Here is a 12,615-nt window from a genome sequence, read left to right on the forward strand (position 1 = left end):
AGAAATAACGAAAATTTAAACGTATGGGATTTATAAAACAGTCGAATGTTTGTTTTTTTAAAAGATTGGCACCTGAGCTAACATCTATTGCCAATCTTTTTTTTTCCCTTTTCCTTCTTCTCCCCAAAGCCTCCCAGTACATAGTTGTATATTCTAGTTGCAGGTCCTTCCAGTTGTGCAATGTGGGGTGCTAGGTCCGTGCCCAGGATCCAAACTGGTGAAACCCTGGGCCGCCAAAGCAGAGTGCATGAACTTAACCATTTGGCCACAGGGCCAGCCCCAAAGTCGAATGTTTATAGAAATTCCATGTATCTGGTAGTAGAATCAATTACTGATTCTAAACTAGGTAACTATGTAAAATTATTTTTATAAAGAAAGCATATGTGAATCCAACAAGTTAAAACTACGATGTGCTGTCCCAGCATTTTAAATGGAACAGAAGGACTGTTTTAAGTAGCTTAAGAGTTCTTTCAGTGTTCTTCACTTGATATCTTTTCACCTGGGTTACAGAGAATGATGTTAGAGTTTGAACGGTAGCAGGCAGGAGACTCCAAGCATGGGGTGTCACTCTTTATTTTTCTTCTCACAGCGTCTTGACTCTCTAGGCTGGGTGATTTGATGCTCAAATTAAGCAACTTCATTAATAACTCTCTTGCCCTTTTGTTCTCCTTTATTTTGGTGGAGGTTCCCAATTTTATTAATGCCACGCTCCCACCTCAGGAGCTCATCACTGCTCAAGAGATCGACAGCTACTTCCGCCAGGAGCTTATCTACAAGCGGAATGAGAGGATGGGGAAGCGAGTGAAGGCCCTTCTGGAGGAGTTCCCTGACAAAGGCTTTTTCTTTGCCTTTGGAGCTGGTGAGTTGTAGGTTCCCTCTGATTGGACTCTGGGCTCTGATGCGTCTCCCATGGGGCGGATGCTGGGGTGGGCCTCAGATAGAAGGTGAGATGAATGACACCTTCTTTGACTTATTTCAGTTGCAAAGTGGCTCCAGCTGGTGCCTGAGTATCCAGCGTGGTTGAAACTTTGCTGGACGGGCTGGTGCATGTGACATCAGCTCTCTCTCCACGTGGGACTCCTGATGCCCTCCCCAGCTGGAAAGGCATTTCTCTCTCTTCTGAACTCAGCTCTTACTCCCAACTTCCTTCTGGTACCTTTCACTTTTTTACCTTCCACTAAAATTGTGTGTCTTCTCTCTCCTATCTGACTATGAGCCTCCCAAGTGTAAGGCCTGGGGTTCCCACATCACCTATTACTAACTTTGACCATGAACGTGGAGGCAGATGGGGAAATTATTATCTTTTGTGTTTCTTTGAGCAATTCGAACCCAACTTTGCAGCCTCTGGAATTAAGGACAGAAATGCCAGAGGCTGGGTACTGTGCAGAAGGAGCATTTGCTGGCCTTAGGCTTTCTCTTTTCAATTCTTCCACTACTTCATAAACTTGGACAAGACACTTTGCTCAGTTTCTTTTTACCAGTAAAATGAGGGGTTGGAGAGAAGCACTTCTGGAAGGGCAGAGTGAGTGATCCAGCATGATCTCCTGATCTCAAGATCCTTAGCTTAATTACATCTGCAAAATCTTTTTTTGGGGGGGGAACCATTAAGCAGCCTGCTACAATATCTGAGAATGAATTATTGTAATCCCCCATACTAACAGAATAAAGAACAAGAACCACAATGATCATTTTAATAGGTGCAGAAAAAGTGTTTGATAAAATGCAACTCTTTCATGATAAAAACACTCATCAAATTAGGAATAGAAGGGAACTTCATCAGCCTGTTAAAGAATCGCTATGAAAAACCCACATTAACATCACATTTAATGATGAAAGACTGGATGCTTACCCCTAAGATGAGGAACAAGACAAGATGTCTGCCCTCACCACTTCTCTTCCACATTGTGCTGAAGGTTCTAGCCAGGGAAATCAGACAAGGAAAAGAAATAAAAGCCATCCACATTGGAAAGGAGGAAGTAAAACGTGTCTTTTCTCAGATGATGTGATCTTGTATATAGAAAATCTTAAATAATCCACAACAAAACCATTAGAAGTCATAACCGAGTTCGGGATACAAGGATGCAGGATACAAGATCAATATACAAAAGTCAGTTGTATTTTATACCCTGGGAATGAATAATCTGCAAATGCAATTAAGAAAGCAGTTCCCTTTACAACAGCATAAAAAAATACTTAGGGCTGAACTTAACAAATGAAGTGCAAGATGTACAATAAACTAAGAATCATTGAAAGAAATTAAAGAAGACCTAAATGAATGGAAAGACATCTCATGTTCATGGATTGGAAGACGTAATAAATATGGTAAAGATGACAATAGCCCCAAATTGAGCTACAGATTCAATGCAATCCCTATAAATCTCAGCTGATGAAAAGGTTTTAAAATTAGACAGTAGTGATGGTTGCACAACTTTGTGAATGCTACAAAAATCACTGAATTGTATGCTTAAAACAATTTTTTTTGCCATTTTTTTTTTTTTGGATGAGGAAGATTGCCCCTGAGCTAATATCTGTGCCAATCTTTCTCTATTTTGTATGTGGGATGCTGCCACAGCATGGCTTGATGAGCAGTGTGTAGGTCCACTCTTGGGATCTGAACTCGAGAAACTTGGGTTACTGAAGTGGAGTGCAGGAACTTAACCACTATGCCACTGGGCCGGCTACCTGAATTGTATACTTTAAAAGGATGAATTTTACGTTATGTGAATTATATTCAAATAAAGCTGTTATAGAAAAAGTGAGGGGTTGGGCTCCTATATCCTGTTTGTTGAAAAGATCTATGTGAGACAAACGGCAGTCTCTGCCTTCTCTAGTCCCCTGTGAACCTGTGTGAGTGGTTTTGCTCTTCCTGAGTCCTGTATTCCATGGTTGGATTGTGCACTTGTGCTGTGTTGCACTGAGTTGGTGTCTGGCCTGTCTCAACAAATGACTTTCTCTAACCAAGCTGTTAGCCCTTGCTCTGCAGGCACCCCGACGGGTGTCAGACCCCAGATGCCCCCCTGGCTTATCCGCCTGGTGGGGGTGATGGTGGCCCTCCATTAGCACACAGGGTCTGTGGCTTTGTCCCAGGGCTGTGCCAGGTTAGGGAGGATGGAAGGTTCCGGGTGCTGGAGCCTGCAAGAGCTGGGTGCTCAAGGCTGCCCACCTCTGAGTGTAGGCTTTGGCCTTTCACTCATACTCCATTGATCTCTCAAAAGCATCCCTGATGTCCACTGTTGGGATAACGCGGCCCTGGGTGCAGGGGACAGGCAGACGCTTGGAGATGACAGCTGCCCATGCTGTGGTGTGTTCTGGGCTGGTTCGAGGCTGAGCAGCAGTTTGACCAGCGGCCTGTTGGCGGGTTGGACCTGAGCAGTTTGGAGGGCAGGCCCTCGGGATGGGGATTGTGCAGACAGATGGCACAGGAGAGACTGTGGCGCCTGGGCGGGCCTGATTCTCACGCACAGTTGATCATATTGCTGCACAGCTGGACGGAGGCCTCGCAGCCCCCGGGCGCCGTGGGTGTCAGGAGTGCCCTGGAGCTTGGCCGAGGCCAGGCCATCTTCCCGGGGCTGCCTTATCCACCACGAGTCCGCGTCTCTTCGTGCCTTCTGAAGGCTGAGTTGACCAGAGGGAACTACAGACAGTCAGAAATTGCTCCCAAACGCTTAGCCTTGGCAGTGTAAAATTTAAAAAGCCGTGTGGTTAGCAAACTTTTAATTGTAAAGTGAGGATAATCCAAACCTGAAAGCTCCAGAGCTTTAAAATCAAACAGCAACTTTTCTCATGGGGATCTGGAGATAAAATTTAAAGGTGAGGGGCTGGCCCCGTGGCCGAGTGGTTAAGTTCACGTACTCCGCTTCGGAGGCCCAGGGTTTCACTGGTTCGAATCCTGGGTGCGAACATGGCACTGTTCATCAAGCCATGCTGAGGCAGCATCCCATGTGCCACAACTGGAAGGACTCACAATAAAAATACACAACTATATACCGGGGGGCTTTGGAGAGAAAAAGGAAAAATAAAATCATTAAAAAAAAAATTTAAAGGTGAGAAACAAAGCTCCCCTTTGGAGTTGGAGGAAAACTGAAGTCAAACAGAAGAGCTTGGGGCCATAATGAGAAAGCATGGCTGATAGGGACTCTTCGTTCCCTCGATAAATATCTTTTTCATTCCTAATTGGTTGAGATTGTGGACACTGGAGCCAGACGACCTGGGTTCAAGTCGCAGTTTGCTTCATCTCTCTGTGCCTCATTTTCCTAATCTGTAAAATGGGATAATAATTCACCTACCTTATAGGGTTGTTGTTGGGGTGCTAAATCATGTGTAAAGGATGAGGACAGTGCCCCGCATCTGCACTGCCTAATGCGCAGTAAACATTAGCTCCTTTTATGATGGTGATTACTCCCGGCCCGTGGGCTTGGTAAAGGCTGGGGGAGTGAGGGTGGCGACACAACTCTGAGGGCCTCCTGCCCCCTCTCTCCTAGTCCAGGCAGAAGCTACACGCGGGTTTGCTGCACTTCTGCAGCGGGGCTAATCTGGGCCTTGGCAGTGTCCCTTTCATCTGAGTCATCAGTCTTGTCCCTCCTCAATCCTGGGGTCATCGAGTCTGTCGACAGTTGGACCGAGAATGTAGCAGAGCCCAGGATCTTCTGCTTCCCACGCTCCCGAAGGCTGCTCCGCGTTCACTGCGCTTCTCAGAGCTGTGGAGTCAGGACAAGGGAGAGGCTCACAGACCCACTGTCGACCTCTCCTGCAGTTTGGGTGTTTCCTTATTTGCTTTCCCAGGCTCCTTCCGGCTGGCGAGTATTCAGTTGTTAAAATTGCGTAGACCCTGGAGCAAAACGGCCTGGGTTTAGATTCTGCTTGGCTGCTTCTTAGTGTGCGAAGTCCTGAACCTATTTTGCCTCTAATGTTCTGCTGGATCAGAGGATAGGGTGCTGCAATTTAATTAGCCACTTAGGACATTAAAGTGCCATAAACTGTCACAGAAAGGGACATTGTGACCCCAGAGGATCATGTCCATTCTGAGCATCAAAACCTGAAATGAAGTAAGATGAATTCCAGGATCTACCCTTGGCCTTTAAAATATTTAAGATTCCAGGGGCTGGCCCCGTGGCCGAGTGGTTAAGTTCGCGCGCTCCGCTGCTGGCGGCCCAGTGTTTCGTTAGTTCGAATCCTGGGCGCGGACATGGCACTGCTCACCAGACCACGCTGAGGCAGCGTCCCACATGCCACAACTAGAAGAACCCACAACGAAGAATACACAACTATGTACCGGGGGGCGTTGGGGAGAAAAAGGAAAAAATAAAATCTTTAAAAAAAAAAAAAAAAAAAAAATTTAAGATTCCAGTGTAAGCTTCTCTGGTTGATCTTTGCTGCTTTTTATTTATAAGGAAAAAAGTGAAATAAAATTCAGGTTGAGGCTTCCAGCTCTGGTGGCTTCTGTTAAATGGAGGTTTTTATTGTGCATTTGTAATTGTGTGTAGGACAGAAGGGGGCGTGGGTCTCAGAGGTGGTTAGTTTATACACACGAGAATGATAGGACTGTTAGCACTGGATTCAGAGGTGGAAGGTTGGGATTTGGCGTCTAGGCTCTCCTCTTAGCTGTCTGACTCCAGGCAGCTCACTGCACCCTTCTGAACCTCAGTGTCCTCATCTCAGAAACATTGCTTATCCCGCCCCGTCTGCCTTGCAGGACTGTCGGGAAGCCCAACTGCAGAAGCTCTCTGGAACTGTATTCAGCTGGAGAGATGGGAAGGGGGTTGGCAGGGTTCTTTCTCGGACCGGGGTGTGTGTTTGGGGAGCATGTTTAGTGGCCATGAGAGCTGCCATATTTCTGATCATTTTTCTTGCTGCAGGTCATTTCATGGGCAACAACACGGTGCTCGATGTTTTGCGGCGCGAAGGCTATGAGGTGGAACACGCCCCCGCTGGACGACCCATCCACAGGTAACCTTCCCGCGCTTCTGTCCTGGTTGGGGAGCAGCTAGGGGAGCGGAGACCCCCACGGGGATGCCTGGGGGCCAGGGTGGGCTGTATCCCGAGGGTCTCCAGAGGGCCCCAGCATGGCCATTACCCCCCGGCCTGGGAGAACTGGCCACTAAGTGGACACTCGGCTCCCGGGTCAACTGGCGACCCTTGGTGGCCGGGGCTGTGTCAGACATGGGTTGTGTGGCCGAGCACTTTGGGCAGCAGAGGCCACACTGGCCTTTTCCACAGTCCTGGGGGCCCCAGAGGGGTGATTAGGCTCAGTGTCCTTCGACCTGGGCATTCGGGAAGTTCTAGGGAGAGAGATGGTGGAATCAGTCATAAGGTGCAGGGACTGCCTGTCAGACCCATCTCGGGGCAGGATGGCGGCCCTCCTCCCGGTCCCCTCTTTGTCCTTGGAAGATCCCCCTTCACCTCATGTTGTCTCGAGCCAACTCCTCTCCCTATGCCCTCACTCCGGAGGGTCTTTCCCCAGAGTCCAGTTTGCATCCCAGGAGCCATGACTTTCCCAGTCTCCCTCTCAGTGGGAAAGCTTGGCTACCTGTGGGCTAGTCGTATCCCCTGCCTCTCTCCACACCTGGCATTCAGTGTGTCAGTAACAGAGTTCTTCACATAGCACTTTCTAGTTCACAAAAGCCCTCGCCTGAGACTTCTCCTTTTCTACCTTCACCGGGCCTCCGGTTTCCTCCATTAAAGCCTCTCTCGGATTTGCCCCTCTTCTCCATGCCCCTGGCCTCTGCCCTCTGCCCTCTGCTCCCTTCTGTACCTTTCTGTGAGACTAATCTTGTGAGTGTCCCTTACTCAGAAACCTTCAGTGACTTCTTATTGTCCTCTTCCAAAGTCCAGTTTCTTCATGCTGATGTCTCAGCACCCAGACTACATTTTTCCGGCACAGGCAGGCTTCTTGCATCAGAAAGCCTTCTGTCCTTGTCGCTGCCTCTCCACCTTCGCTGATGCTTGTTCCCCTGTCTGAAGTGCCCTCCCCTCCTCCCCTGTCAGGGAAACTGCTGCCTCTCCTTCCGTCAGCTCAGCTGACTGCTCAGGTCTCCATCCGTCTCTCTCTCCTGTTCTCCTCCAGCTCTGAAGGGAGAACCCAGCTCTTAGTGGTTCTCTGCTTGTTTTGGGGGGACTGTGGGTCTTCCCTCACCCGTTGGACTGTGTACTCCTGGAAAGCAGGGTGGGCTGGGTCCCCTGACCCCTTCTCAGGCCCCAGCCCCAGGCTGACTGCCTGGGCTGGGGTTTGGCACACTATCCTTGGGGTGCTGGAAAGGGCCCCGCCTAAGAGTGTGTGTGCGTGTGTGTGTGTGCGTGTGTGTGTGTACGTGTGTGCTGATGGTTGCTCCCAGCCTCCCTAATTCTGCTCTAACCCTGACGCCTGCCCCTAAGGGAAAAGAGTCAGGAATCCATATTTTTAAAATCTCTTCCTGAGCTTCTGATGCAGAGTGAGGGGTGAGAACCAGTGCTGTCATCACACTGGGCTGATCACACTTCCCAGGGGAGGGAAAGATCATTTATTGATCGATTGTCAGGTGGGAGCCGGTTCATAGGGCCTCTCAGTTAACCCTCAAAACCAGCCTGTGAGGTGACTGTTTCTTCTCCTTTACGGATGAAGAAACGAACAGTCACCTAGCCAATCAGAGCCGGGATACAGCTCGGACCCCTCCGCCTGCACAACCCTTTTCTTTCTGCCTTTTCTTCTCCCACTTTGTACCTCCCAGCCCCTTCGTCTTTGTTCATGCAGTTTCCTCTGCCGGGGACTCATTCATTGCCCCTGGCCCTAATTCCATCAGAATCTGTGAGAGCTGGCACAAACGTCACACCTTCCTCCCTGCTCCAGCCTGGGGTCTGCCTCTTGCATGATCCTGAGGAGTTTGGTGTGTGCTTCTGCAGGAGCTGTCCTGACAGCCGGCACACAGTAAGTGCTCCATTAGGTAGTGTCTAAGAGTTTCTAGTGGTGAACTTACCTACAGTGCTCCTAGGGGAGGGGAGGGAGCATGACAGCTGCAAAGGAGCTCCTGTTCAGGGAGAAGAAGGGGCGCAGGGCTAAGGGCCCAGAGTGGAGGAAATGCCCACAGTGAAGGGGTTGGCGAGGACCAGGGGCGTGGCGGTGGAGATCCCTGCTTCCTTCTTCCCCTCCTCAGCAGCCATGTGATAATCCTTGAGGGATGATTCAGATCCATATGGAACTTGAATCCAGGGCAGGCTGGTGTGGGTGGGGGCAGGAGGGCTGCTAATACTCGGTAGGCCAGTACACCGAGTATTACTACAGTACACACAGTAGTGTGATGACAGCACTGGTTCTCACCCCTCACTCTGCATCAGAAGCTCAGGAAGAGATTTTAAAAATATGGATTCCTGACTCTTTTCCCTTAGGGGCAGGCGTCAGGGTTAGAGCAGAATTAGGGAGGCTGGGAGCAACCATCAACACACACGTACACACACACACGCACACACACACACGCACACACAGAGATGGGGTGTATATTGGGGTGAGGTGAGGGCAGCTGGCAGCCACTACCCTCCACCTGAGAGCAGGCTGGAATACACAGGAAATGCTCCTGGCTATGAAGCTGCCCTTCCCAGGGCAGAAAAGAGGAAGGGATGGGGGTCCTGTTGGGCTGGTCCTGAGGATGTAGACAGCTGCCCTTCTACTTTTCCCAGGCTAATGGATGCCGTATTAGTTTTTTCCCTGTACAAATTACCATAAACACAGTGACTTCAAACAACACACATATATTATCTCACAGTTGTGTAGATCAGAAGCCTGTTGCAGGTTGCACTGGGCTGAAATCAGATGTTGGTAGGGCTGTGGTCCCTTCTGGAGGCTCTAGGGGAGAATCTCTTCACTGTCCTTTTCCAGCTTATGGAGGCTGCTCACATTCCTTGGTTTGTGGCCCCTTCCTCCATCTTCAAAGCCAGCGACATTGCATCTCTCTCACCATTCTTCTGTAGTCACCTCTCCCACTGACCAGAGAAAGGTCACTGCCCCTGGGACCCTTAAGCCTGTGTCTGAGCCAATGTGAGCATCTGTCTGTAGGATCTCTCCCTGGAGATTACAGTGACACTAATCTATACTCTCTCTATTTTCTATAGTGAGAATGTTATTTGAAAATGGCACTGAATCCTTGTTGGGACCCTGGGCAAGTCACTTTATTTTCCTCGGACCTTGGGCAAGTCAGTCTTCAGTTTCCTTAACTGTAAAGTGGGCATTATGATTTCCTAGGACATCTCAGTTCTGAAATATGAGAGAGACAAAAAGCAGGAGTAAAGTTAATTTCTTCTGGATACTGCCTCCCTCTCAAGGGTTATTAACTTGCTTCTCAAGGCCTGGCCTTGGCTACTTGGAGTAACTGGGCTGAGGTCTTCTTGGATCTGTCGTGAGTTGAACAGAATCAAACCTGTGATTTGCCCCACTTTGGAGACCCACTGCTTAAAACCATAGAGCCCTAGTGAGTTTAAGGTCATGCTGCTTGCTAAGTAAAAGCAACAGACTTTTTTGAGTGCCTACTGTGTATCAGGGCCTGTTTGGGTTATATGAGGTCAAGGATGACACAGCCATGTCATCCAAACCCATGGCAGAGGGCCTGGGCTTGGGGGCTGCCTGGTCATCTGCTCCTGAATCCTCTAGGAAGCCACCAGAATCTTGGAGATCTTCAGGTGGGGCACTTTCCCTCTGTAGGCCCCAGTTTCTTTGTTGGTAGAATAAAGAGGTTCATCTAAGTGGTGTCACACTTCCATGCCAGGCATTATGCTGGGCTCCAAGACACTGATGAATTCAGCAGGTCCTGTCCTCTAGGGGCCTTCTAACTATGACCATCTGTTTCAGGGATTCCAAACTCAGGTTCAGAGTGGGGGCCTTTTTTCTTTCTTTGCCATTTGAGAAAGTCCCTTCTTTTACCTTTCTTTTTTTTTTTTGCCAAACTTGGGTCTTTCTCTTTTTCATCTTCTATGTCTTACACCTCCTTCCTTCCTCATACAGGGCCATGGATACTAACTGCCCTCTCAGGTTCTGGGGCAGATCTGAGACCTGCTTTCGGCAGGTGGGCGGTTCATCAAGGTGAATCAGAGCAGAGTGACTGAGTTCTTACATACGCTGGTCTGCTGCACCCACATTGTTGGAGGATGCACATGGCACATCACTGCTCCCCTTCCTCAGGCCGATGGAGCTCCAGGCCCCTCACTGCCTCCATCAGGAGACGATGGGATTGGGCTCTAGTGGCTGGGATTCTTTTCTTACTGCCCCACCCCCTAACCAAACCCTTGACGAAAGTCCTGTTGTAGGAAAAAATTTGGTCCTTCTAATGCCTTCTTTCCTCACTGGAAGAAGTTTTTCTGGGGACTATAGTCACCTTTGTGGGAAGGATAGAAGCAAGTTTGAATTTCTCACCAATTGTGAAAAACACATTCCTTCAGGAAAGATGGTTTATGGTCAGACCTGGGGTAAGGTGGTTAGAAGCCAGCCCTGTGAACACTGGCAGTCCTTCACCTGGGGATGGGGTGGCTGCCAGCAGCCAAGGAGCCTCTTTCTGAGTAGAGCCCTTATAAGGGGACAGGAGGAATTAACAGGGTTAAGGGCTAGTTCAATTCGTCTAACGAAATGGCATTTAAACATTTTTCACCTCTCTTTAAATGCTGTAATCTTCTGCGGCTTTCTAGATAGTGGCGACCCATTGCTATGGAAAGGATGCCATACTGTATGACCCTCCTCCAAATCCATCTTCCTTCCACCCCTGTTCATAGAGAGAAGAGTGACAGTCCCTCGTCTCCCTCGACGCAGCCCGCCTCCTCTGCCATCTTTGCTCCGGAAGTGCCCGCCCCGGAAGCGCTGGTACTGGAAGCGGGGTCTGCTGTGCACTCGCTGTTGCCAACCCATGTGTCCCTGCCCGGAAGTGCCGACCTGCCGGTGGAGGCTGAGCGGAAGTTCAGGAAAAAGCGGAGGCGGCCGCAGCGCAGGCAGCAGTTCAGGCAGTTCAGTGACCTGTGGGTCCGACTGGATGAGAGGTGAGGAGGTTGGATTGGGGTGGGGTGGGGTGGGCGGGGCCAACCGGGAGCCCATCACCGACGTCCATCCTCACCCTGGCAATATGGGTGGGGAGCAGCTCACGAATACCCGAGACGGTGCTTAAGGGGTGGGGTTCAAGGCTCTGGTAGGGGTGAGCGCCCCGCTCATGGAGCAGCCTTTCCCTTTTCTCACGGTTCTGGGTACCAGTCTTCCGTCCACTGTAATAGACATGAATCCATATTAAAGGTAATTGCTTCAACATATTTATCTCTGTTAAAAAACAAATGGTGTTGGTGGTATGCTGGGAGGGCACAGATGGGTCTGTTAAAAGTGGAACTGAGGCCAGAATAAACATCGTAAAGGACTTGATTTGCCAGCCCTTTCTCCCCTGCAGATCAGGGAGAATTTCATAGTTTTGCAGAGCTGGAAGCAGCTCTGTAGAAATGGGCTTGTTCAGCTCCCACATCTTACAGGGAGCCACGTGACCACTGGGAAGTGGATCAGAGGTGGATGGAGGAGCCAAAGGTGGTGACCCAGCCTGGTCTGCAGGGATAAGGCTGCTGGAACAACTGCACCAGAGAGGCCTGGGACCCAGGAGTCAATTCAATTCGGTCCAGACTTACTGAGTTCCTCTTAAGTGCCTGCTGCTGTGTTGGGTGCTGTGGCTTTGGAGTGAACCAGACAGCCATTGGCCCTCTGCCTTCATGGAGCTCACGGTCTGGGGAGGAGACTGGAGGAAGGACCTTTTGGCTGATGCTGAGTAGAAGCCTGACAAAGTGGAGCTCAATAAGTAGACATTCTGAGTCTGGATCAGGAGCTTCAGGGATCCAGTGTCTGCATAGGTGCTTCATGATAAATCTTGAATGAACAAGCAAACAACTGAACAAGGAGGGAAAGGAGTTCCAAGCAAAGAGAACAGTGCGAAAGCCTGGTGTGGGGAGAGTGAGCAAGATAAGGATAAACCAAGATAAAGTAGTTCTGGCTGGAGCCTGGGAGGTCAACAGGGAGTCGAGTGAGATGGGCCCAGAAAGATAAACGCGGTGGAGTGACTGCGAATGTCATGCTGAGGGAAGTAGGGAGCCACTGAAAGGTTTGAAGGAGGCATCCGATGTGCTGTGGGATTTGGACTTTTAAATGGACAGAAGCTGGCAGCCAAATGGGACATGGAGAACAGGGACAGATCCTCTTGGTCTTCATGTCCCCCAGGGTAACTGAGGGTGGCTCTTCAACCATCCTTCGCTGATGGCGGAATAAATCGACCCATTTAGTACTTTTTCAGTCTGGGCCATTTCCTTTCAAGGCGGCCATGGAGTTGGGCACCTTATACCTGAGCTGAACTGAGAGGACGGGCCTGAGGTCATGGGCCCCACAGCTTGTACTGTCTTGACCTTGGATGCTTGCGTGTGTTCACACCAGACCTGGGCTGGAGTTGGGGAGACAGCCAGAGACCCAGGGAGTTCTCCTCGTGGCTTGGCTGTACCTGTGTGTGTGGTCAGTGAGGAAAGACCCCTGCCTGAGATTGCCCAGAGGCTAATGATAAGCAAATCTGAGTTAGGCCTTCTGACACCTGGAGTTTTTAATAATCCTTGAACCTGGAACCAAACAGCCAGGGGAGAGTTGCCCAATGT

General features: G+C 49.8%; 1 protein-coding gene across 2 annotated transcripts in view; it reads left to right on the forward strand.

The window, feature by feature from the left end:
• The window catches only part of TRABD2A (TraB domain containing 2A), a 56,439-nt gene that overhangs the window by 43,169 nt on the left and 655 nt on the right, over nucleotides 1-12,615 (forward strand). The window contains exons 4-6 of one of the 2 annotated variants that reach the window (XM_008515965.2): nucleotides 685-859; nucleotides 5,856-5,946; nucleotides 10,726-10,986. In XM_008515965.2, the coding sequence (XP_008514187.2) occupies nucleotides 685-859; nucleotides 5,856-5,946; nucleotides 10,726-10,986 (527 nt within the window). The remainder of the gene's footprint in view (nucleotides 1-684; nucleotides 860-5,855; nucleotides 5,947-10,725; nucleotides 10,987-12,615) is intronic. The other variant, XM_008515966.2, reaches the window with a different exon arrangement.

The sequence above is a fragment of the Equus przewalskii genome, chromosome 14 (genome assembly GCF_037783145.1).
Source record: "Equus przewalskii isolate Varuska chromosome 14, EquPr2, whole genome shotgun sequence".
NCBI classification, from domain to species: Eukaryota; Metazoa; Chordata; class Mammalia; order Perissodactyla; family Equidae; genus Equus; species Equus przewalskii.